General features: G+C 44.3%; 2 protein-coding genes across 2 annotated transcripts; both read left to right on the top strand.

Moving 5' to 3' along the window:
* Positions 1-4908: 4908 nt before the first annotated feature.
* LOC4330898 (zinc finger protein 8) lies at positions 4909-6235 on the top strand. The gene has a single exon (XM_015768413.3). The coding sequence runs from the start codon at positions 5299-5301 to the stop codon at positions 6136-6138; it is 840 nt and encodes a 279-aa protein (XP_015623899.1). The 5' UTR covers positions 4909-5298; the 3' UTR covers positions 6139-6235.
* A 9724-nt stretch (positions 6236-15959) lies between these two features.
* Positions 15960-25715, top strand: LOC4330897 (kinesin-like protein KIN-7D, chloroplastic). The gene is given in 23 exon segments (NM_001416950.1): positions 15960-16519; positions 16622-16719; positions 17824-17913; positions 18202-18254; positions 18722-18787; positions 18879-18932; positions 19020-19079; positions 19379-19457; positions 19645-19712; positions 19882-19944; positions 20027-20131; positions 20425-20529; positions 20636-20743; positions 20845-20991; positions 21237-21419; positions 21643-21795; positions 21984-22205; positions 22698-22838; positions 22923-23048; positions 23136-23186; positions 23846-23893; positions 23996-24199; positions 24755-25715. Coding segments are annotated over 23 exon segments (3024 nt in total). The 5' UTR covers positions 15960-16238; the 3' UTR covers positions 25274-25715.
* The last annotated feature ends 523 nt before the right edge of the window (positions 25716-26238 follow it).

The raw sequence follows: 26238 nt of genomic DNA, 5'->3' as shown, positions 1-26238 counted from the left end.
CTCCCGTCTCGGCCCCGAGGGCCGAGGCGCACCGACCCCTTGTGGGTTTTGCGCCGCGTATATTGGGTAGGTGAGCATAGCGGGGCTCACCTAACCACATTTATTGCGGTTTGGACGAGCGCGTCACGCCGCATGTAACGCAGTGCAGCGCGCTTGTTTATCCGGTCAGTGACCAGTCACAGACCGATCAGATCGTGGGTTAGATGGCGACAGGCGGTCTGACGCACGCCTCGCCCTATCCCGTCAGGATGAGAGCCTCCAAGCACTCGTCCCTAGCCGGAGCCGGCGTGTTAGCTCCTGGAGATGGCACGTTGGTCCCGGTCAGATATATGCCAGGCTTCATCCTAACCATTACAGGCAAGATATTGTATGAAGAAGGGCGAACATGCAGATTGTTAAACTGACACGTGGTGGACAAGAATGACCGATTTGTGACCGGTCTGACAATGGTCATGTCGTCAGCAGACAGCCATGTTCCCACGTCGCGCCTGCTTCCGACGGAAGTGGAGGTAGGTATGGGCCGTCCCATCAGAAGGTCATTCGGACGGCAGCCATACAAATCTCCGTCCATTAATGAAGAGGAGTCAAGTTGGAGGGAAGAGAGGATGAGTCCCCACACAAAAGAAAGAGAGGGAGAGATGGTGCATGTGGTATCCCCTTGAGATATAAAAGGAGGACCTTGCCCACTTAGAAAAAAAGAGAAAAGGAGAAAAACGATCCCAGAACGATCGGGGGCTGGCTCGCACTTTGTAGCTTCTTCATACACAGATCCACCAAAACACAGGAGTAGGGTATTACGCTTCTCAGCGGCCCGAACCTGTATACATCGCCCGTGTCTTGTGTGTTTCCACTCTCGCGAACCTTCCACACACAGACTAGGAGCTTAGAATCTCACCCAGGGCCCCCGGCCGAACCGGCAAAGGGGGGCCTGCGCGGTCTCCCGGTGAGGAGCCCCACGCTCCGTCACTATGTTATCGTGTTTTCGTATTCTTTATAACTATTTAGGTGACATGTAAGTAACGAGGGATATCATCTCAAGAGATGAATATCCATATCCTTGGTATGTAGTACCTGATATGAGGTAGTTCTCCAACCAACTAGCCTCCCACCAAAAATCCAAAACAAAATGTGAAGAGAGTACTACCTCCGTCCCATATTACTTGTCGCTTTTAGTTTTTGTTTGTAAAATTTGATCATTCGTCTTATTAAAAAAATTTGAAATTATTATTTATTTTATTTATGACTTGTTTTATTATCAAAAGTACTTTAAGTGACTTATTTTTTTTTATATTTGCACTAATTTTACAAATAAAACGAATGATTAAATATTAAAAAAAAGTCAAAGTGACAACTATTGTGGGAGAGAGGGGAGGTAGTACTCTGGTCGAGCAGTGGTAAGGCTGTCATGTCCTGCAACTAGAGTTAGCTAGCTAGCGCGGTGAAAAGCACGTATACCAGCATGCATACTAGTCGTCTCCGTACCTGCACATCCATATGCGTGCTTTGCCCCTCGTTGGAAGCAGCGAAAGCGAAAAGGAGAGCGAGAGAGACAGCGAGCGAGCGATCGGTGATGATGCACTGCAATTCGCATGGTTGGGTTGGGCAGAGCCGCAGAATTGCAGCTAGCTAGCTCTCGTCTCGCGCTGATCTCGATCGCTTCCTACCGAAAATAACATGCAAGCGGCGTCCTTTTCCGGCAGTTACGACGACCATCACGTTGCTGATGCTACCGCCGCCGCGGCCGCACCGTCGTCTCTGCCCGCTGCGAGTCGACTTTTCCACACGGCTCACGCGTGCAAAAGTGTACGGATCCATCGGTCGATCGGTGTGTGCGTGGGTGAGAAACTTGCCCACGGTAATAACAGCAGCCTAACCGGCACGGAATTATTTGCACCAAGTACCCGTACCTTTTCCCTGTCAAATCCTTTCCAGCCTGACAAGCGTTTGTGTCTTATCGACGGCTAGCTCGAGCCTACCATCAATATATCTATCGTACGGCCACGGCATTTACGAGGAAAACTGTGTGGTGGATGGATCGGGGGAGTTGGATCTGCCAATAAATTACTGCAACCTGATGAGAAGGAGAAGAAGAAGCTTATTCACGGTGTGTTTAGTTCACGTTAAAATTAAAAGTTTTTGTTGAAATTGGAACGATATGATGGAAAAATTGAAAGTTTGTGTGCGTAGGAAAATTTTGATGCGATAAAAAAGTTGAAAGTTTGAAGAAAATATTTGGAACTGAACACGGTGTCAATTTGGACAAGGAGAGGGGGCAAAAGGTGAAAAACGCGTGAGACAATCGATCGATGGATCGATGATACTACTACAACACACAAATGGAAGTCCATGTCGAGAATATTTGGCGACGCCTGCGAGATCTGGCGCGACCGGCAGGTCGAGTGGCGAGCGCGCGGCCGCGACGTCGCCGTGAAAGCGGCGTGCACCCACCTGCACCTGCAGGGGTTCGGAGTCGCCGTCGGCGAAGCTGTGGCTACAACTGTTGCCCGCTAGCTAACTCGTACGACGACATGTACCAGTACAGGGGCAGAGAAGAAAAAAAAGAAAAGCAAGGCAGCAACAAGCAGGGCATATGAGTACTGATGACCAGATGCACGTCGATGTACATAAATGTTGCTACTTTTGCGTGTCGCATCAACGCTTTGTTTCTACTCCTATTTTCTCTGAGCGTTCCCATTTTCGTGTTTTCAGATAGATGGCTCTCATACTACTGACAGCTACACGGTGGTCCTTCCTTGATTATTCTTCGTTTTTGCGCCAGGTTAATTAAACCAGTGAAAAACTGTCCAAATCGTAGTAAGGAATTTTGATCATTTGGAACGATTTCTCAACTTGAAATAAACGTGGATCTCTGAGTGGTCATTATGATTAGGATGAGCTCGTTCTGGTCGATATTGATATCTGTCATACACGTAAGTGTCAGAAAATGTTACTGAGATCATGAGTCCCAGTCGAGCTTGCGTTTTCACTCAGCTTTTCCATGTGTCCCTCTATCCTGGGAGCCGCCGTTAATTTAGGCAGTAGAAATATTGTAACACAAACAATCTTAATTCATGGACATGAAGAAATTAAAAAAAGAAAAAAAAGACATGCATATGCGATGTCTGTACCACAGATGAAATTAAGATGGAGATTTCATTGGTGTCATCATTATGTACTTGTCGAGAGACACATGCGTGCACTGTTTCGATGTTGGCGATGTACTTATCCAGACGAGTACCTCTTAAAGAGATAACACAAGTTCAAATAGCATCGCGGTTGGCACACGGTCACTCTACGGCCTTACGCGCCCATGAGGCTTGAAAATGTTTTCTTGTCCTATCGAGCATTAATGTTCATCACAAGTTGGAGAGACTGGATCGACTGATCTATACTACCTGTGTAGGAGATGTTTGGTTTTCTACTCGAACAGCTAGCTAGCTAGATGGACAACAACGACAGTAGTATATCTCTCAAGTCTCAACTACGGCCAATTCCATTTGTGGTAGATAGGGGTCATTAATTCAGAAGCCATATGAAACCAGACGTCCTGGAGGAGAGTGAGTTACTGACATTGACAACTTTTCACGTAGTATCTCTCTGAAACAACTCCAATGAAATTACCCTTTTTCCATATCACTACTACAACAAGCAGGCGAAAAATCGCTGAATGCATGCATGGAATTCCGTAAAAAGAAAAGGTCTACAAAAGCCTGCAGAAAAAGAGAGGAGGGGAAAAAAAAGCTACTGTAGCAGCCATGGAGTGTATGTAGAGATCGACATGATCTCAAAACTGCAGCACTCAGCTGGCTATCTCAATTAGCTAGCTTTCGATCCAGCAATCAAGCATGCATGTGGATCCCAGCTATCGACGCAGCGCGCGCCATCGATCGAACACGTACGTACGCGCGCCCACGATTATTATAACCGCGCTGTCAAAAAGATACCACCATATCGATCGACAGGCGGAGAAACGGAGAGAAACGAACGAATTGAAGCAGCTTGCTGCCATGCCATGCCATCCATAGAACATCGATCGATCGATCTACAAACGATGGTAGCAGCAGTACCACCGCGCAAAGCTATAAAGAGATAAAAACTCGCATGCAAACGATGCATGCATGACTGCTGCACTACCGGCCGGCCGGCATGCAGTAATCATGCAGCTGCAGCAGCAGGAGCAGCAGCATGAACAGGGAGGGAGAGAGCAATATTGCAAGCAAGCAAGCAAGCAAGCAGAATGCGATCGAGCACGTCGCCGTCCCCAGGAGGACCACCTGCGGTCTCTCATGTTGTAAAGAAGCCAACCTCCCATAAAGAACCCCCGGCTACAGCCAATCCCAGAGGCAGCAGAGGGGAGGGAGAGAGCGACGGATAGACGGAGTCACACTACCCATCTCCCCCCACTTGATGCCCACTGATAGCTACAGATGCATGAAAGCTGGACAGGGCAAAAAAAAAAATCATCAGAGAGACCGTGTTTAGTTCGTGTGCTAAACTTTTTTAAAGTATACGGACATATATTTGAAGTATTAAACGTAGACTAATAATAAAATAAATTACAAATTCCGTATGTAAACTGCGAGATAAATTTATTAAGCCTAATTAATCCATCATTAGCAAATTTTACTGTAGCATCACATTGTCAAATCATCGCGTAATTAGGCTTAAAAGATTCGTCTCGCAATTTACATGTAAAGTATGCAATTGGTTTTTTTCGTCCACATTAATGCTCCATACATGTGTTAAGCATCTGATGTGTTAGAATTTTTAGAAGTTTGAAAGAAAATAAACACTACCAGATTTTAATTTCTCTCTGTAGCTAGCTATACCTAACCAGTCTAGCTATAGCTGCACTTGTGTGAGTACGTATATGTACTAGTCCCATATTTGCCAAGAAAGAAATGGGCCGGGGTTAATGTTTTGTGTCATTGTGTGTGAGACTGATGAGGCGATAGCTTGCACTAGCAGTAGCTTAGCTAGGCAGGGAGGGCACAAGCAGCAACAGCAACTGCCACTGCAGCTGCATTTGTACTTGGTGATGAGAGAGGGGGGAGCTTTAAGCTTGGTAGTCCCCCTCTGCTCTTACTTCTTGCATGGTCCCCCTCTTCGTCCCCCTCTCCTCCGCCCCAGCTTACAACTCCCATATCCCCTTAAAACCACACCAACTCGTAGCCAATTTCTTCAGCGCGGAGACGCAAGATATAGCAGCAGCTAGCAAGAATTGCCCCGAGTTGGGTGGTTAATTCTTGGTTTTGGTTCACGTAGAAGCAGATAGCTTGGTTGGTTGGTTAGACGGCCATGGCGAAGCCGCAGGACATGCGCAGCGTCGACTCGTTCTCGCAGCTGCCGTTCATCCGGCCGGCGCCGCCGCCGCAGCAGCAGGCGCGGGACACAATCCGGCTGTTCGGCTGCGAATTCTCCAACGACCTGCAGCTGCGGCCCACGGAGGCCGGTGCAGGCTCCCCCGACGCGGCCAACGGCAGCACGGTCACGTCAGAGGGCAGCAACGGCGGCGACGGCGGCACCAAGAACGGCGGCGCCGCGACGGCGGCGGCGGAGCGCAAGTTCGAGTGCCACTACTGCTGCCGCAACTTCCCGACGTCGCAGGCGCTGGGCGGCCACCAGAACGCGCACAAGAGGGAGCGGCAGCACGCCAAGCGAGCTCACCTCCAGGCCTCCCTCGCCATGCACCGCTACATGCCGGGGCACATGTACGGCCTCTTCAACTACCACCACCACATCGGCGGCCGCTTCGACCACCACCCGCCGCCGCCGCCGCCGCCGCCACCGCCGGCGCACTACCCGATGTGGACGAGCGCCGCCCCGGGCGCCTTCGCCGGGCCAGGTTCCATGGCGCAGCCCATCAACGGTAGCCCCGTGCAGGCCGGGCTGTGGAGCGTGCCGCCGCCGACGGAGAATTTCGGCAGCACGGCCGGCAGGCAGGGCGCTGACAAGCTGGCTACTACGGTGGCGGGCACGCCGGCGGCGGGGGAGGTGGCATGCAAGGACGAGATGGTGCCGATGAGCTTGCTGTCCTCGTCGCCTTCGTTGTCGTCGTGCTCGTCGACGTCGCCGGAGATGCTAGGTAGGTGTGAATTGGGGCAGAAGGAGGGTGTCAGCTTGGACCTCCATTTGTAATCCATGTCTAATTAGGTTTTCTTCTTGTGGATTAGCAGTCGCAAGAAAGGGTATGTTAATTCTCATAGCTTAAATAATCTACTCTTTTTGCCTTGTCCGGATCCAAGTTTAGCTAGCTACCTAGCTTGTGTTGCCACTTTATTTTTACCAGGCAAAGAAAAAGAAAATCCTTCGAATTGCAAAGATCAGTTAAAAAAAATCAATTCCAAAACGGCAAAAGATGCACTTGTTATGGATATCAATATTGGCTTGAAAAGTCAAAGAAAACACAGAAGAAAAAACTAGTCCATTAATTAATTTGCTTGAATAAACAGGAAATTAAATTAATTAATTTGCTTGAATAAACAGGAATAATTAATTTACCCACAGAAATGTATGCATGTGTGTGGAAGAACGGTTCCAGCACGCAGCAGTAGATTGAAAATGTGTGGATCCAACACTGTCGTACATGGGCCCGTATGTATATAGTGTACATGACCTTTCTTTTCCTCCACCCCATGGCCCAATTATACGTCCATCTGAATTGCTTTGTTCAGAGATGGCTCTTTTGAGCATGTGCTCCATCTGCCAAAGCCAGGTGTATTTCATGTACTTTCTGGCCTTCCTCTTATAGATGATCAGTAATATAATAATTTACTGATGGCAGATTGGCACGTGAAGGAAAAGGCTGCTGATATATAACAAGAAATTAAAATGCAAAATACAATTGTTCCTCGTGCAATTAATATTGTACGGACATGAGGGTGTATTAATTGATTTTCATAAATTAAAAGCGCACATAGAAAAGAATTTCATAGCACACATATGATTTGTTTTAACTAGCTAGTAATGATTTCCCTATGGTCTCATGGACTAACTGGATAATTCAAGAAAGCTCTCATATTAACCATAAACTCTGGCCATTGATTTGATGCATCGTATTAATTATCGTGACCATGCATAGTACATGTTTAATAAATTGTGCAATTGAAAATAGCATGGCTCTAATTTAATAATCTAAAAATTTGTAATTAATATATGTGATATGGTACCTAGATTGCAATCTCTATTTTATTATTTTATTAAGTTAATATATTCTAACTAAAGTTCAAAATTAAATTAATTAGTAAGTTGAAACTGATATGTGACTTGTTCTTTTAATATAAGTAGCTACAATAATTCAAAAAGGTAATCAACATGTTTAGCATAACTTTAGAATTTTATTATTTGTAGTATCAGTATATATAATAGTCTGTGCAATATATAGATTGGCGACTAGTTACGTTACGGTATTGACCCACCTCTCCATAGAATTTTAGTCAGTCTGATTTTTCTACCTAGCTAAACCCTAATAGACAATCCCGGAGGATAACTTTCCGTTTGTTTATACCCCTGCGCGATGATCGAATTAATGGGACAAAAGTATAGTAGCTAGCATCATATTAGTGAACAATAATTTTTTTAAGGAAAAGCAAAAGCTTTACCACTTTATATTGATAGAGGAGGAAAAAGAATCAATAAAGAGTATTCACAGGGTCCGAGACAGAAAATTGGACCCGTAAAATAAAAAATGGAATGCGCTACTGTGTGATTAGCTCATCATTTTTCTAGTATAAAAAAAAGTTCTGGGTCTCAAATGTCATGAAGAAATATGAACTACTATAGATGATAATCATTCAGCGCCATATAAATCGAGACATGAGATGTACTTACACATGTACGTACGACCAGCTGCTAATTCCATTAGCTAGTACTACTTCTAAGTCTAATCAATACATCGGGAGAAAATGCAGCCTGTCATACATAAACATTCTGGGCTAATAGCCTAGGAACACACAGTACAGTACAAACATTTACTGGATCTACTGACCATCTATACGCGTACGTAATTGAGATCACAAAACCACGGATTTCCTCGTGGTGTACGTGTACATAGTTTGATTAAATAGCCTGAATTAATCTCATCAAGTACATATGTAACCACCGGCCACACGTCATGAATTTTCAGAACAGCTAATAGATCATTGCATTGCATTGCACATCGATCATCGTACGGCCCCCGTACTTTACGAAATTCAATTTCGGTCGACGTTCTTGTCGTCATTTGGTGGCACAGCAGCCTGACATAGTCTGCAGTGCTTCGATCGTTATTAATTTTACTCCTATAGTATGCTTTTACTCCAATATGCACGGCTGCATGCATGCTGTGCCGGAAGCCGGTACTGAGCTAGCCAGCAAAGCTCAAAGAGATGCTGCAAAAAAAGCCGAAGTCGATCATCTCCGTCAATTCATGCATGCTCTCAACTACTTATTATGCAACCATTTTGTTCTTTCAGATGTGTATACTATAGCCATAGATAATTAAAACGCATCAGGACAGACAACATTCAGATACAAAGTCACTGGTTTGGCAATAAAGTTTGGTCTTAGGGACAGAAACTGGAACATGCATGCGGAATTGATGATTAATTTCTCCGGCGAAAAACACCTCAATTATCATTCCATTACAAATAAAGAAGAGCAGAGAGAACTGATCTGCGCTCTATGCATGGATGTCCCATGTACAGAAAAGCACAATATGCAATTTTGAGGGGGAGAGGAGAGGCAAGCAAGAAAGCAGGCCAAGGACAGAGACAAACAATGAGATCGGCGATAGGCCTGCGCGCACCGCATACTAGCTATCAAGCTGATGCTGCTGCCAGATGCAGCTAACTATTTCTATATACTGCTATGTCATGACGCACGATATATAGGATCATACACACACCGAAGCTATAGAAAGCTACAGGTCACTGCTGGCCAGCAAGGTGCATGCAGCGATGATCAGTACTACTACACACAGCATCAAGAGACTCTCCACAGATCTAAATAGGGGGCACTGAATCATGCCAATTGGTTTGCTCTGCAGCGGTGGTAGTACTGCATGCACATATGACATATGCGTCCAGCTCCAGCAGAAGGCAACAGCAGCAGCCAGTAGTCAGTACCACCACCACCACCACCACCACCGCGTCGCATGCAGTGGTTGCCGGGCATGCATGAATGCAGGACCAGCGCCCAGAGAAGACGCGCGCATGCAGCATGCAGCTGTACTTGTGCCCAGCAGAGCGAAGCCATGTAGATGCACAGATCGGCCAGTAGTTCAGCTACTGCCGCCCACTCATCACCGATCTGATCACGATCTCACCTCGCGTCTTCGCCTCAGCAGCTAAGGCTATATACTGATTCAATCCATGTGCTTCCCCTGCACCACCACGACGACGACGCATTGATCTTTCTCAGATTTCTTTGCTCTTCGTTCTTGCCGCTGTTTGTAAGCATGTACTGTACTACTATACGTACCGGGCGCGCGCGCTAGCATGTGCAGCCTTAACCGCATCGGAATGCGAGTGGGCGAGAGTTGGTGGTACTCCGATCCGGGCAGCCGGCCGGCCGCGCGCTGGCCGGAGCAGTACGAGACGCTAGCTGTAACGTACGGCGAGTTTGCTCATCTCATCGCGCTCGTCGTACGTTGCAGCTAGCGCAACTGTTGATCAGTTGCTAGCTGACGACGACGACGACGCGAGCGAAGCTCTGCTTCCGACACCAAGGCAGCAGACATGGGCCGGGCCGAGGCGGGCAGGCGGCCGGCCGGCGCCAATCGGAGACAGATCGGCTGCTGCTGCCTACGTACTCCGACTGGATGATGCAATGCGGTGGGGGCAGGCTATATATACTTACTGGCTGCAGCAGATCGATCGATGCATATGGATCGATCGACCTACCGATCTGACACGAGATGCATGCATATGCATCCGCCCTAATGAATGATCTGGTCTCCATTTGCATGCATGCTGTGATTGGCACGGTTTTTAAGGTGAAAATCATGGGTACCCACTGCAGTACTGCCCATCAAGATATGAATTGTATGTTTGCATAGGGTGGGACGTCGTTAAGCAGAAAATGATTGGCTTCTCCGGGGAATTTTAACTTCATACTGTTAATTGAAATGCACTACTCATATATACTAACAGTATGAAGTAGTATATGGTCGTAATATTATCCCCAGACCTGCATCATGCATCGTGCATGCATCATTTTAGATCATGAATCTGTCACAGTACGGTGACTGAAAGATTCTACCCGCTGATCTCTCAATCTTTCGACGTCAACATGCATGAACTTTTTCTAGCAAGATACTCCCTCCGTCCCAAAAAAAAAAGGCAAACCCTGGGTTTCCGTGTCCAACTTTGACTGTCCGTCTTATATGAAATTTTTTTATAATTCGTATTTTTATTGTTGTTAGATGATAAAACATGATTAATATTTTATATGTGACTTGTCTTTTTAATTTTTTTTATATTTTTTTCAAATAAGACGGACGGTCAAACGTTGGACACGGAAACCAGGGTTTGTCTTTTTTTTGGGACGGAGAGAGTACCAGTGTTTCAACGCGATCGATATATCTCTGTGAACTGTTAATTACTTGCTGATGCGAAAAGCGACAGACGAATTTAGCCGCATAAATATACTATATAAAGGCCTGATCATCATTATTGAAGTTAGGTGCATTTGGATACGCATGTCATATGATAGAGCCATATATAATCAGAGGTTGTAGCCTAGCTAGGTCTTAGGACTTCGTTGTTTTTATGAATGAACGACGACAATAGGAGAATCTATTGACCAGCAGTGTTGGCTGTACTTGGTGTTGCCAGGAAAGGGACGAGATTATAACTGTACAAGTACAATCAATCTGACACGAGAAACAATTCTGAGCTAGGGCAGAGCGGTGATGATTCACTGCGCCATACACAGTGCTCAGAGCGGCGCAGGGGCAAACAACGAACCTATAGCTTCAACATTGCTCCTTCGGGGTGCATCGCTGCGTGGTAACATCTCCACTAGTAGAAAGAAAAGCTGGGTTTACTGGTTGCTCACCATGTAATGCTAGAAAAGGTTTTGCTGCATCTCAGTCTCATACTCCTATGTTCGTGACAGCTGCGTGGTCCACTCGTGCTGACACAGGGACACTGCATATAGCATCATCAGCTCACCACTCACAAGTACTCCTACCTAACGACAAAAATATAACACCCCCACCCAAACAAACACATGCGTGTACACAAAACGTGTACCAAAGTAAATCACAAATATGTAGTCCTATATGTTATTCTACTTGGGTGTTTAGCTTTTGTCACATGAAAATACCCATAATTTTTTGTCATTTAATTATTTTGGACGGTTCATCGCATCAAAAGATTCGTGCTGCTACATTAATATGAAAACTTATTCTCGATCTCCTCTCCTTCCCTTTGAGGTATGTCAGCCACTCCTTATCCTAGATTGCAACACTCATACCATCCTCCTCTATAGTTCTACTCAACCGTCACCATTGGTGGGACCTGCCCTAGTGCCCTACTCCCCTCCCCCTAACCCAACCGCCTCTCCTCCGAGCGGCAACGGCATGCCCCCGCCTCACCTTCTTCCTTGTTTTCAACAGCTCCACTGACTAACCACTTCAGATTTTAAGCCTCCATCTTCAACCTTACCCACTACCTCCTTTGACCCCCAATGCCAGGGGTGGATCTGCAGTGTAATAGTTATGGTCAAGTGACGCCCACGATTTTTGGCAAACCTACTACTAAAATACTTATTTTGTAGAAGATAACACCACGGTTTAAGCACAATCAACATATTATAATACCGATGTATCAAATTTCTGGATCCGTTGATGGCCACGGTAGCACCACCACTACCTTGCCATCATAGTATGAAAAGCTAGACCATTCAACCATTTCACTCTGGATCAATTACAGGGACGGTCTTGTGAGCGAACAAAACCGTCAAGGATGCTGATTCTGGTTTTTTGGTTTTAACCGTCTGTCCGTTTTTTTTTCCTACTAGGCTTGCCTGTTGCCCTTTTCACCGCCACCTTGGTCATCTCGCTAATTATGCCCAGAGAAACCAGTCTCTTCTTTCTCCCTTGTGATGGATATATTTGCAAAGTCCAACAGACTTGCAATGTCAGGATAGTATTTTTCCAAGATAAGTCTACGAATTCGCATTCGCAGTTATAGACTGAATTTATAAATAGAAATATAAATGTTCCATCATAGGGAATTATCGAGAGGTAACCATCGATCTACTATCGACACACCAGACTTTCACAATTTTTAGACGCAACAAGCCCACGTTATAGATTGATTGCCCGGTCAGAAAGAACGGTATCCACTTCATGGCCTACCAAGCCCACAACGTTGCATTCCTCCTCCTCCAGTTCGTCTTGGGCTCTCCAGGCCTAGCAACTCGGCCCAAGTTTGGAGCTCCGGAGTCGCCAACGCATACTGGGCCATTGCTCCAAATCCACACCGGTGTCGCGCGTTTCGGCCCCTTGGCCCGTGAGGCCCCTTTTCGCTTTCGTCGCACTTCCGTTCGCTGCCGTGCCTTCGCACGTTGTACGCCGTTGCGGCGATCTGTCGCATGTTGGAGAGAGAGATCCAGTGCAGCTTTCGCCGTCGCGTTGTCGTGGCACAGAGAGCATGGATGCTGCCCGCGATGCAACGCAAGTCGCGCTCGACAGCAACAGCCTGGCTTAAATAGTTGGTTGTTGCTGTTGTTGTTGCCGTCACGTTCTCGATGGGTCTCGCGTGCCCATCAGCTCGTCAGACCCGCCGTGGTTGCAAGCAAACGAGGGAGGGCACTGGGCTCCTGTCGGCGGCACGCACAAGTCACGCTTCCTCTCACAGGAGTATACACTATACACACACCTGATAAGGCAACAACAGTCAATTCACCCCTCGCTTCGACGTCTCCGGAGTTATCGTTTTCGTTTCCTTTTGTTTGTGTGAAGACTGAATAGTGCTTGCAGTGGATGAATTGATCACTGGAATATGATTATAATTTATACGGTATGGATTGGGTCTTTTTGTCTTGTCTGAGAGCTTTTCCATGGCTAATGATTCGTAATGTTAGTGGTGTATTATTCTGGGAGAGCAGGCATGCGACCGGACAATTATTATTCTGTAAGGTGCAAGGAATCGATTATCTTAATCTCGATGGTTGATAGTCTGGTAGGACCCTGCCTGCCTTGGAGCGGAATGGCATTATGCCAGTAAACAAAGGCAGATGAATCACCAGCCCAGCTACTCAGTATTTTTAATCGGTTTCTTTCTCGTCGTTGCACGCGATTAAGTGTCTCAATCACGCAGATTTTTGTTTGGTGCATGGGCTACTATTTCAGGCGTATGTCTCATTGGATGACTGCATCTTCTGGAGATGTGCTGCAAAGGACTTGTGAAGTAGGAGTAGCCTGAGCGGTCCTCCTACTAAAATACAGATAGTGTGACGATGGCAGGTTCTGCTAGTTCATGCTTCTAAGTTTGTTTTTCCCTGAAACAAGTTCAGATAATCGGATGGAGTACTTCTGAATTCTGATCCCTGACAAGAAATTTCTTTTTCAATTGCCTGCAATTTAGGACATTCAGGAAAAAACACTAGTCAGTCCAAGGTTGCAGAGCATCTCCTAGCTGTAAAAGAAATGGAGCAGAGCATGAGCCCTAATGATGACAATAGAATCCTGACAATCATCTTATAGTAGCATGCTAAGAGCACCCGCAATGGTAAAGTATGGTGCTCTCTATAAAACATGTACATCTCAGCAATAGACTAGATTAATAGTAAACCACCTCAATAGTATGTCTACATAGGTATCTATAGCTCTCTCATGCACTGTCTCGTTTTTCTCTATAGACTATCTCTAAGCTAGTAGATAGCTTTGCTCTCTCTCTTCATTTAATATCTTTCAAGTAGGAAAATATGCTGACATGGATCTCTTGTAGATAGCTTATAGATAACCATTGTGGGTGCCCTAATTGCTCCACCTGCGAATCGAATCTATGCTAAGTGCAGGACATAATCATACCGTAGTACTCTATACCATCCAAGCTACTGCGTACGTCCAAGGGCACCATGTCCACTCATTTCCATGATGGGATAGTCCATTAGACTACGAGCTTACACGGAGGAGTTTAATACACTTCAAATCATATTTGACTTCGTTTTTCTTACTGAACCAGTGCAACAAGCAGCTAGCACTCGTTGCCTTTGTCACGTTGAGCCATGTGCGTCTCGTCTACTAGTACTACTATACGTCGGCCACTACTGACGGTCTCGCCAAATCGCCATGTCCATTGTCCAGTAGTCAAAACAAACTGGGCGAACGCATGTGGTGCGAGTGTGCAACTCAGCTGACCGAAGTGACGGAAACTATTCCATTTCCACGGCATTTTCTCTCGAAAGAAATCCGGCACCAGAGGACCGAGCACAGTAGCAGCACGCACCTGCAGAGAGCTGCGAGCTGCAGCATCATATAATTTGTATCCCAAACAGTGGCGCCCCGGGTTGTCGACTTGTCGCTTCCCGTGTTCCGTCTGTGAGACGATCGAGCCACCTGGGAAGGTCGGGTTTGTCTCTTGCCCGTGCTCCGTCTGTGACGCCCGGGAAGGTCGTCCGCCTATGGTGCCATGGTGGTGGCGAGCGCCGAGCACTCGCCGGCCACACGGCGGCTCACGGGCGTTGTTGCATATTTGCATTTGCAAACGCCCTCGGAGCACGCGCGTTTGGCGCTTGGCGCGCGGTCCCGTGCCCCGACGCGGGCGTGTGATGGCGAGGACCGGGCGCCGGGGGATGCGGCCGAGCTAGCGCCGCGCTGTTGGAAAACGACCGGCCGCGCGGGCACACGGATGATGGGGGGACGGGACGCGCGGGCGCGCGGCGCGCCTGGCACTGTTGTCGCTCGATCGGCGGGATCCATCCAACCGGGACCGCGCGCCGTGATACGTTCGTCCTGTCTGCCCGCGCCCGCTCGCGCTGGTGCGCGACGCGCCCAGGCCGTAGGCCGTAGCTACTACTCTAGCTACGTACGCGCGCGACAAAGACAACGCTGATGGGTACAGGAGATGGGATCGGCGCGTGGTGCCTGGATACGGGACAAGAGGTGTTATTTTCGGTGTGCCACAGTGTAAGTGACGCATTAAGAGAGGAGCATATGTATTAGGTTCCCATATATGGAGATTATTGCACCAACTAGAAATGGGCGCAAAAGGAGTATCGATTGGCTGTGAGGGAGAATGATGTTACTGGTCCAGGAGTCCACTCGTCCAGCACAACCGCAACCACCACCATAACAGTGCGATCTACTAACAGCGACTTACAGAAACAACCATCGCCATTGTGCATTTAAAGTGAAGAATTAACGTTCGCATCACACGTCTTAATTTTGGGGTGAAACAGGTAATGGGCCTGTCACAGCTGCCAACATGACAGCCGAGCAGGGCCAGATTAAATTCCTATGAAATTTTGCAAAACAAGGCTTATGATAGTACTACCATATTTTTGGTAGTACTACATTATTTGATTCATCAAACTACTAGTCTACTACTACTCTACCATGATAAACTTGCTAGTACGTTTTCTTAATGAGACCACTGACTCGAAAAACAGCAATCTCGCTAGATGATCATCATCAAACCGGAGTAAACCGTCGCCTCCCCCTACGCAACAGTTGGAAGAGAAGAGAGAGGCCTCTCCTTCCGTTCCGTACCACCCCAACGCCCACAACCAATCAAAATCCACGGAAACCCCTACCCCAGTGACTCCGACGAGTCAACATCCACTCACCTACATGTGGACCCATCAGCGCCCTCCCCACCTGTCAGCCTCCTCTTCCCCACCCACCCACCCCGTCCTGCTCCCTCCCGTGGCGTAATAAACCCACCAAAAGAGCCAGTTGGAGAGAAGAGAGAGAGAGAGAGAGAGGGGGAGAGAGGGAGGATTTCTTTTCTTCTACATTTTGCAGCGGCGTCCGCGTCCTCCTCCTCCTCCTCTTCCTCCCGCATCGCTTCCGACGGAAGCAAAAAGGCGTGAGTGCGAAAGCCATCCGAAAGCCGCCACCCACGGGTGAAGGGGGGGAGTGAGCCAGACGGAAAGGGAAAAGGGGAGCCCTAGGAAAAATCCCGCATAAAGCGGCGGGGGGGGGGGGGGGGGGGGGCGATTAGCTTGGTGGATACTTGGATTGGATCCAATGGCGGGTGGTGGTGGTGGTGCCGCCGCGTGCTGCTAGATCTCGGGCTGTGGAGGCAATGGCGACGCGGCCGGCTTCGCGGCAGCGGAGGGCGTCTTCGGCGGCGGCGGCGGTGGCGGTGGTGAGGAGTTCGCCGCAGCCGCAGCAGCAGCAGCAGCAGCAACTGCCGATACCGCAGTCGGGGTCGCCGACGTCGACGACGACCACCACCACGTCCTCGTCGCGGCTCACGCCGGAGCTCTCGCTCGACGGGCCCGCGTCGCCGCTGTTCGCCGGGCTTGACGAGGACCCGGCGCCCAAGGAGAATGTCACCGTCACCGTCCGTTTCCGGCCGCTGAGGTTCGTCTCGCTTTGCTTATGGTGGTGGTGGTGTTTCGTTTGGTCGCGCTTGGATTTTGGGGGAATGCAGTTTGATTTGGGTTTTGGTTTTCGCTTGTGAAGCCCCCGCGAGATTCGGCAAGGGGAGGAGGTGGCATGGTATGCGGACGGCGACACGGTCGTGAGGAGCGAGCAGAATCCCAGCGTTGCTTATGCTTACGGTACGTGCCTGCTTTTGGTGGCATTGACATTGGCGCTCTGCTGGCTGAATTCTGATCATCACCTCGTTTGGCATATGCGAATTTAGTTGAGTTCTGTCCAAACGATCGCTGTTCTCATAAGGCTGGAGTATTAGGTGAGATTGGTGTGAGTCCTCTAGCCTATATCTAGATTCTAGAAGGAGTTCTGTGAACGTGATACTTCCTTGTTTTTTTGTGGGTACCTTGGATGCCTGAAATTATCTCGTGCCAGTTTGATTGTATCACTCAAATTAGTGTCCCGGAAATGCTTCTCAAATCTGTATTGCGACTTGGACCTACAGCTGTTCTTAGCAGTGCAATAGAAAGAAAGGCCTAAAAGATTATGCTCAATTCTGCTAAGTGTTCGGTTTACTTGTTGGGATTCTCAATATCACTTCATCAATTATATTTATTTCTCATTTCAATATAGTAGTTTTGCCAACTGGTGTACTGGGACACTTGGGAGTAAATTATGTTTGCAGACCTGCTGTTCCTGTACTAACACATAATCTGTACGCTGATTTGTATTCTGTGGCTCCATACAGGCTATTTGTAAAAACAAGTGTTAACATGGTAATATAACTTGTTCTATTCATGTACAAACGAATATTGAGTTTGTACTTCAATGGCTCATCACTGTTGGACTTGCTAGAGTTGTGCTAATTATAAGAGGTTTTGCACTGGCAGTATGTCATGTTAATGGAACGGAGTCTTATTCATAATTTTTCTTATAAAAATGTGAATCGACACATGTACAGATGCGTGAAGGACTTCAATAGTTTACTTTAACATATATAACTTTGCACAATACTCTCCATTTTTGGGAATCAGTTGTTGACATTTTCTGGTTAAGGCACCAAAATTGTTGTTTGGAATAAAAGAGTTTCTGCATACCTTGTTTCCATATACTAGCCTATGAATGAAAAACAATATATTCTTCTATAAAATGAGCTAGTCAAGCGAGTATGTATGCCATCTCATGAAAAGAGAGAATATTATTTAAGGGGCTATTCTAAGGCTATCAGTATATTGTTTTATCCCCCTTCAAATTTACTTGATCAGAGACTAATATAGTATGCTGTTCAGATCGGGTTTTTGCACCAACTACTACAACCCGTCAGGTATATGATGTTGCTGCTCAACATGTTGTCAGCGGTGCCATGGAGGGAGTAAATGGTAATTGATCTTTACTATCCTTATATAGGGCCATGATAACAGCTTGTTTACTGTTTCAAGCTAACTTTTCAAGAAAAGAAAGGCTTGGGTTGTATTTACAGAATGCCATGATACTATGGCTATGAGATATCTTCTAAACATTATAGCGATACAGATATATGCGGTTTGGTTCATAAGCTATTTATTGTTGCACACCATTCATTGATAGAATGTGGTGGTGGATTCTTTTTTTTTTTTGGTTTCAAGCAAAGATTGATGTATAAATGTTTCTGTTTTTTATTGCCACAGGTACAATATTTGCATATGGTGTTACAAGCAGCGGGAAGACCCACACAATGCATGTGAGAACACTTACAGCTTCATGTTTCTATTAATCTTTTAATCATAGATTTTACTGGCTTCAGAGTATAACCATATTGTGCATCCAGGAAAAAAAAAACGAAGCAGTCAAGTTATTATAACTGCTTGTTGGTTATGTGTTCCTCTTTTCTAATAAAAACTCAGCCTTATCTGACCCTCTCTAAGTCCCAAGTCCAGCAAATAAGACAGGGAATCAAAGTGTCACATGTTAAATGCTACTGATAATATGATATTATCACCATGTAATTTTTTAAATGTATTGTGGTTACCATTCACAGAGATAGGCAGCTTCCATTTCCCATCTGCAGCATATTATTTGCAATTTACTCATGTTGAAGTTTACTTTTCGTTTTTATATGTGGCTAGGCTTATATTGTGCAATATAGGTTGGTTCCTTTATATTTCAAATGTTCATCTATATCTTGATGCACATGTTCTTTTGGGCCAGGGAGATCAAAGATCCCCAGGGATCATACCTTTGGCTGTCAAAGACGCATTTAGCATTATACAAGAGGTAATTTTAAACATGGACCCATCATGTATATACAAATAAACTAACATGCAATTATGCACTGTACACTTATGTCACTGTCTGACCATTGTAGACACCAAATCGCGAGTTTCTTCTCCGTGTATCATACTTGGAAATTTACAATGAGGTTTGTCATTGCAATCATATTTGTATCATTGCATCGTTCACATATTCATGTTTTGTGCTGCTCTAATTAAGGGTTCGTTGAATCTAGGTTGTCAATGATCTGCTCAATCCAGCTGGACAGAACTTACGAATTAGAGAGGATCCTCAGGTAACATGTGCATTTTCACTTAATATGGCTATGTCTTGTTCTTCAAATGTGTAGAGTAAAAAAACAGTGTAAAGTTAAGTGTAAACATTGTCATGCATGTGCTTAGTCATTAGAGACAATGGTGCCATGCATTGTTCATTTGTTCCCCTGTGTGGGAAATGTATCTTTTGATACTTCATACCCCATATAGTAGCATGCTTTGAAGTTCATTCTTAAACTTTATAGAATTTTGAATGAATTTAAAGCATCATTTTTATACAGTTGACTGATAGTTCCTTCATCTACATTTACTTTTTCAGGGAACATTTGTTGAGGGTATCAAAGAAGAAGTAGTATTATCTCCTGCACATGCCCTATCCCTCATTGCTGCTGGAGAAGGTCTTCTTGTGATTACCATCTTTTAGAATCTTTCAACTTGTTCACTATTCCAGCTGTGCCATTCATTTTTAGCATGATTAACATTTAGTTATTTGCAGAAGCAACCTATCAGGATCGTGAGTAATAAAAATGATCATGGTTTAAAGTTTTCTTTCACTAATGGAGATCCTTCATATTTCCTTTGCAGAGCATAGACATGTTGGATCCACTAACTTCAATCTACTTAGTAGCAGAAGTCATACAATTTTCACACTGGTAATCCTTTTAGATATCTTTATATAACTTCGAAACATTGATATTTCCTTTGCACTGCTGTATTGCAAGATTATAAATTGCATGCAAAATATACTTCTCACTAGTGGAAGAACATTAGATATCAGGATATGGTCCTTCTCCCTTTTCATTTCGTTTTGTTATCTGACAGACTGTAGAGAGCAGCCCTTGTGGTGAGTCTAATGAAGGCGAGGCAGTTACCTTCTCACAACTGGTGGGTTTTAGGTTTTCAGTTATCTCTTGACCATACTGCCAAAATCATGTATTGATTATTTAGTTGTCTCACTCATTTGCAGAACCTCATCGATCTGGCAGGTTCCGAGAGCTCAAGGGCAGAAACTACTGGAGTACGCCGGAAAGAAGGATCTTATATCAATAAAAGCTTGCTAACACTTGGAACTGTAAGTCTCATGATTACTGTCCAGTCATTGGCTGTACATCAGAAGATCTTTGCATCCTGGCATAATGGGTGGTTGTATCTGTTTTGCTATTCATTCGACATAATATGTTCCAAGTTCCAATGTGTTCTGTTGCACTGCTTGACTTTCTGTTGATATGTTTGCATTTATTATCCAGTTAAATGAATTCAATTTACATATAAAATAATGCCGCAAGTCATGATCCATGAAATCTGTTATAGAGGTTATCATCATAGGTTGGAAGTTAAGAAGCTTTTTTCCCTTTTGTATTCCAGGTGATATCGAAACTTACTGACGGAAAAGCTACACATATTCCATTTCGTGATTCAAAACTAACACGTCTACTTCAGTCATCCTTGAGTGGTCAAGGACGTGTTTCAGTAAGTTGTTCATTATCAGTTGGGATGGTGGTTAAAGCTAATGTATTTCTTTTAATATTCAATGTGATTTGGATGTCTGACAACTTCATTCTATTATACTTTGCAGCTGATCTGTACAGTGACTCCAGCATCGAGCAACTCAGAAGAGACTCATAATACACTGAAATTTGCCCACCGTGCAAAACGCATTGAGGTCCAAGCATCACAAAACAAAGTAGGTTATGTTAGCAGGAATTCTTAACCATTATTTTTGTGCCAAATATCATATGAAGTATTTCTGACATATTCTCCTGAATCTTTCTTTATGTTGGGCAGATTATAGATGAAAAATCTTTAATAAAGAAATACCAGAATGAGATTCGCAGATTAAAGGAAGAACTAGAACAGCTGAAAATGGGTATTATTACTGGCACTCCAGTGAAGGATGCCGGAGAAGATAATATCATCCTTTGGAAACAAAAGGTGGAATATTTATTGTCTTATAGCAATTGCCCCTTTGCTGCTCACATTATGCTTAACTGTATGTATGCGAGATCTGCTATGCTATTAACTGAGTTGTTTACAGATTTGTCTTCAGCTACTCCTGTCTGCTTGAACTGTGCTGTAGATTAATAATATTATACTTACAAGTTATATAATGTTGCATGTTCACTTTGCCGGTGTATGAATGTATCATCCTAACTGGAGTTTGTTTATCATATGAAAAGCTAGAAGATGGTAACGTCAAGCTGCAGTCTAGGCTCGAACAAGAGGAGGAAGCTAAAGCTGCTTTGCTTGCAAGGATACAGCGTCTCACAAAGCTTATCTTGGTCTCCACTAAGGCGACACAAACTTCTAGATTTTCTCCACATCCTGGACCAAGAAGAAGACATTCTTTTGGGGAAGAGGAGGTATGGTTATGATGTCAAACACATGTTACACTTTGACCTTAGTTTGCTTTTGTTTTTTCGATAATGTAGTTTGCTTTTGTTACTGAGATACTTTTGGCAATAAATCGGCAGACTCTGTTTTAGTGTGTTTGCAGAAAATTTGAGTTACTACTTTATTTTTTTCCTCATTATAGTTAGTATGGGTAACTTCCTGTATGATAAAGTTTGCTTGTTCAAATTGCAGCTTGCGTACCTACCTTACAAAAGACGTGATATCGTGTTGGATAATGAAAGCAATGAATTACTTTCTCCTGTTGAAGGACTTGGCATGACACTTGAAGATTCGAAGGAGGAGAAAAAGAATCGGAAAGGAATTCTTAATTGGTTTAAACTTCGGGTATAGTTAAATTGGGCAATTCTTAATAGTCCATTTATTCAATTCTTTTGATTTATCTTTTACATAGATGCAAGTGCAATCGTCATGAATTGTTACAATATAGATGAACTCATGTGCACCAATCCTGATTTTAAAATTGAAATAATAATTGATTCACACGAACATTTTCCCATGGTTCTATTGTCCAGAAACGTGAAGGTGGAGCTTCTATTCTGACAAGTTCAGAAGGTGACAAGTCCAGTTTGACTAAATCAACTGCTCCTTCAACACCTATTGGGGAGAGTGTTAATTTTCCTTCCGAACCAAGAATATCAAATTCTTTGGTTGGTGAGAGTGCATCGGTTGATCTCTTTAGCATTGGCCATGGGGAGTTCGCTACTGACAGCCTTCATGGAGAAGAAACACCTCTGGTAGGTAACATGCATTGTTGGTAATTAAAGGCCGAAATTTGTCGGATGTGAAATATCAGCTAAACAAATACATCTAAAGCAGAAAAGGATGACTTAGTTAAAGTTTTAAACCAGCAATCCACTTTTAAACAATCTTTGATCGACTAATGAGTCATGATTGGCTTACTGGTTTATAATGTGTTATTTTTGAACTCATAGCCAACAGCTGAAGTTTGTTTGTTGTAGTATATTTTGTTGGCTAACGTGTATTAACTAAGAGCATAATTTAAATTTTGAAGTGCTATACATGGATGGCACATGGTGTGGGGTACATGATACATTTTTAGCATTACCAAGACAACTAAACCGCTCAAATATTTACTAGTGTGGACTTCTTTATAGACACAGGTAGAAGATTAATATAGTTGCAAATCCTAGTGATGTAATATAAACAGCATGATGTCTTACTATGGACTTCTTTTTGGCATATTTTGATACGTGATATGTTGACAGGCCAGCAGAAAAACAATAGATCACGTTGACTTACTGAGAGAGCAATTGAAGATTTTGTCAGGGGAGGTTGCACTTCATACAAGTGTCCTAAAGCGCCTTACCGAGGAAGCTGGAAGGAGCCCAAATAATGAGAAGATTCAGGTACTCTATACCTTACCTGATATTCAGTTTCGTATGTTGCTAAAAGCTTTTCACCTTGAAACTCTATCTTCTTTACATATGAAGATGGAAATGAAGAAGGTTAATGATGAAATTAAGGGAAAGAAGCATCAGATAGCGTCTTTAGAAAGGCAGATACCTCATTCCATCTCAAATAATCAAGGGATGGCTGACAAGTTAGAACTTACTCCGGTAACATCCTGCATTCGCTTCAGTTCATGTTGTTTTGTTCCAAGTATTCTATTAAACAATTTGATGGTTTTATTATTGGTTTTTCAGTCTTATGCTGAACTGCTTGAGCAACTCAACGAGAAATCCTTTGATCTCGAGGTACTGAAAAAGTTTGTGCACTTTGCAGTCTTTCATGTGTATTGTACAAGGGTTTATTAAAAAGTCATGAACCAAAAAGAGAAGAGAAACTTATATATATGAATTTTATCAACTGTAAACTTCCTATGAGGTATTTATGATGCACAGCCAGTATTATCAAGTTTCAAGCTCAATTATCACCACTACGTTGCATGCAACAGGAGTCATCGCCGCAAACCTTTTATCAGCCAATACCCAATTTTTAAAACTAGTTCCTTGATTCCTTCCAAAGTTATTGCAACTGAATCTAGCACACCAATTTTTGGTAGCAGATTATTGTGCTATGCTAGATAATATACAACTTTCAATTAGTTTTATTGACTGTATAATATTCGAATTGTATGTAATAGTTTTTTCATCCATAGTATTCCCTTTGTTGTGCAATATTACTCTATTGTCATGGAACATATGGTGAACAAACAAATTGTTACTCCCCTCACAAACTTAGGATGGTTTAAATTCAGATCAGGATTGGTCTTGTCCCTTCGCTATACATGTGCATAATTAGATACAGCTTTGTGTGGTTTGTTATGAACAGAACAGCGCATTTGTTTCTATCATGTGAATGCGCACAACAAGTTTAGTCTGTGAAGCTTCATTTTCCCCTTTTTTTATTGCAGGTGAAGGCAGCAGATAACAGAGTAATACAAGACCAACTTAATGAAAAGGTTAGATGTGCTAGAAAATCAATTTGTTTTTTTTGCTGAAAGTTGAATGGTGGATAACTGAAATCAGTTCGTATTGCTTCTCTGAATTTCTTTTGTTGCCAGACAACTGAATGCATGGAATTACAAGAGGAGGTTGCTCACCTGAAAGAGCAACTTTACCAAACTCTTCAAGCTAAGGATTCACTGTCAAATAGCATTATGATGCAGAAGAATGCAGGAATTAACCATGAAACTGATAATCATGCTGATCAAGAACTATCAGTTCCTAGAGAGGTCCCTGGTGAAACGTCGCCAAAAGAACCACAGGTTTAATTCTATCTTCTTTCTTTTGCCTTCCTTTCATTTCATAACTGGGCCAACAGATCAGAACCTAGACCACTTAGAACCTCCTTCAAAATTTAAGTTCCTCAGTTAATCTATGTCTGCTTGCCATATAATAGCTTATTAACACCAAATTGTCACTGTATCCCTCACAACTATGCACACTTCTATTTCCCCACAGCAACACAGACATCGAAGAAAACATTGTTTTAGTATGATCAAAAAGTTTATCTTGGCCAGTTGACCCTGTGTTATGGAGCGAGGATCAGATTTTCAGTTTAAACTGATCTGTTCCAATAGGCAGTTATCCCAAATCATTGATCATGCACTTCCACGCAAGCACTATCTCATAATCTTTGCATACTGTAGATTTCAAAAACATTTATTGCAGCTTCTTATTTTTACACCATATGACTCAAAATGATCTCTGCTTGTACCATTTGAGGTTCTAAGCAATCTTGCTCTTCATTATGGTGCTGCCTCTCTATGACTTGGTTGGTTTGCACATTTAACTTACTTCTTTTGGGGGGTGTCCTTCAGTCAGTTGAGATTGATGAGCTGAAGCAGAAGGTGTGTGAGCTGATTGAAGTAAAAGCTCAACTAGAGACTCGCAACCAGAAGCTACTAGAGGAAAGCACGTACGCGAAAGGCTTGGCTTCGGCTGCGGGAGTTGAATTGAAAGCGTTGTCGGAAGAAGTCACCAAGCTCATGAACCAAAACGAGAAGCTTGCTTCTGAGTTGGCATCGGTGAGAAGTCCAACCCCGCGTAGAGCCAACAGTGGACTGAGAGGTACTCGGAGGGATAGCATCAGTAGACGACATGAGCCAGCTCCAAGAAGAGACAACAACGCAGGCTACGAGAGAGAAAAGGCATTAGAAGCTGTGCTTATGGAGAAGGAACAAAAGGAAGCAGAACTCCAAAGGAGAATTGAGGAGTCGAAGCAAAAGGAAGCCTTCTTGGAAAGTGAACTTGCAAACATGTGGGTTCTAGTGGCAAAACTGAAAAAGTCTCAAGGCCATGATCTTGAGGATTTTGACACCAAATATATTGGCTCGTAACATCATAACTCTAGGCTAATTAATTATTAGTAGTGCGACTGGCTTGGGTACGTCTGTATGTAAGATAAGAGATTTATACCAGGTTTCCTGTTGCAGTGTGAATTAGTTCCCATCTTGTATATTCGCCGGTTGATCAAAGTTGTGAGGCCTTGTTGGGCTGATGTGCTGAGAGCTTCCATAATTGCTGCAATGGGTTTTTGGATTCTCCTGTCACTGGTGCCCCTACCAAATATATCTACTAACATGTATTGGCTCTGCCCATCCTGCACTTGGGGAGAACATCGGTTTGTGAATATATTCCGCGTGAGTGAATCACATTGATTGTATCATCAGTTAACCTTTTGTAAGTTTTTCCTGTGGGATGCTTGCTTCAGTAATAATGTAATAGTCAGGCCTCTTGTGGTCCGGCGTTGGTTTTGGAAATGCAAACGTTTGCTTTGTCATATCATACCTGCTCCATTTACTTCCATACAATGCTCATACTTGATACCAGCCCTGCCTTCATTTGGTTCAATAAACAGAATTCGCGATGCAACATGAGGATGATGATCTTTTATTGCTGGCATGTGGTGATACCTTCATGCATACCCTTTTCTTGCCTTGAAGTGCGCACCTCTTCTGGCATGTTACTAACTCCATCCTAAATATATGGACTAACCAACATCATATAAAAAAGAACAGTGATGGTGATACTGGGAAAGCAAAATGATAGTCGGGTGGGACGCAGTAACACCGACAATACCGGGCCCATGAACCATACAGGCCATAGTACTACGCATCCAACACAGTTACCTCGCTCGGGTGACCACTGACAAAGCCAGCGTAAATCAACCGGTGCAGCCATGCAGGAACCAAACTGCTGCCTGATGGCCTTTCAACAAAAAAAGGCCCACCTGGTGTTGTCCTATGTACTGTAGTTCATAGGCAGCGCTGTACTAATCCTTGAGCAAAGCTTCACTTTGTTG

Source organism: Oryza sativa, chromosome 2 (assembly GCF_034140825.1).
Source record: "Oryza sativa Japonica Group chromosome 2, ASM3414082v1".
Lineage (NCBI taxonomy): Eukaryota > Viridiplantae > Streptophyta > Magnoliopsida > Poales > Poaceae > Oryza > Oryza sativa.
Note: the sequence above shows the minus strand (reverse complement) of the source record. Positions and strands in the feature narration are given on the sequence as shown.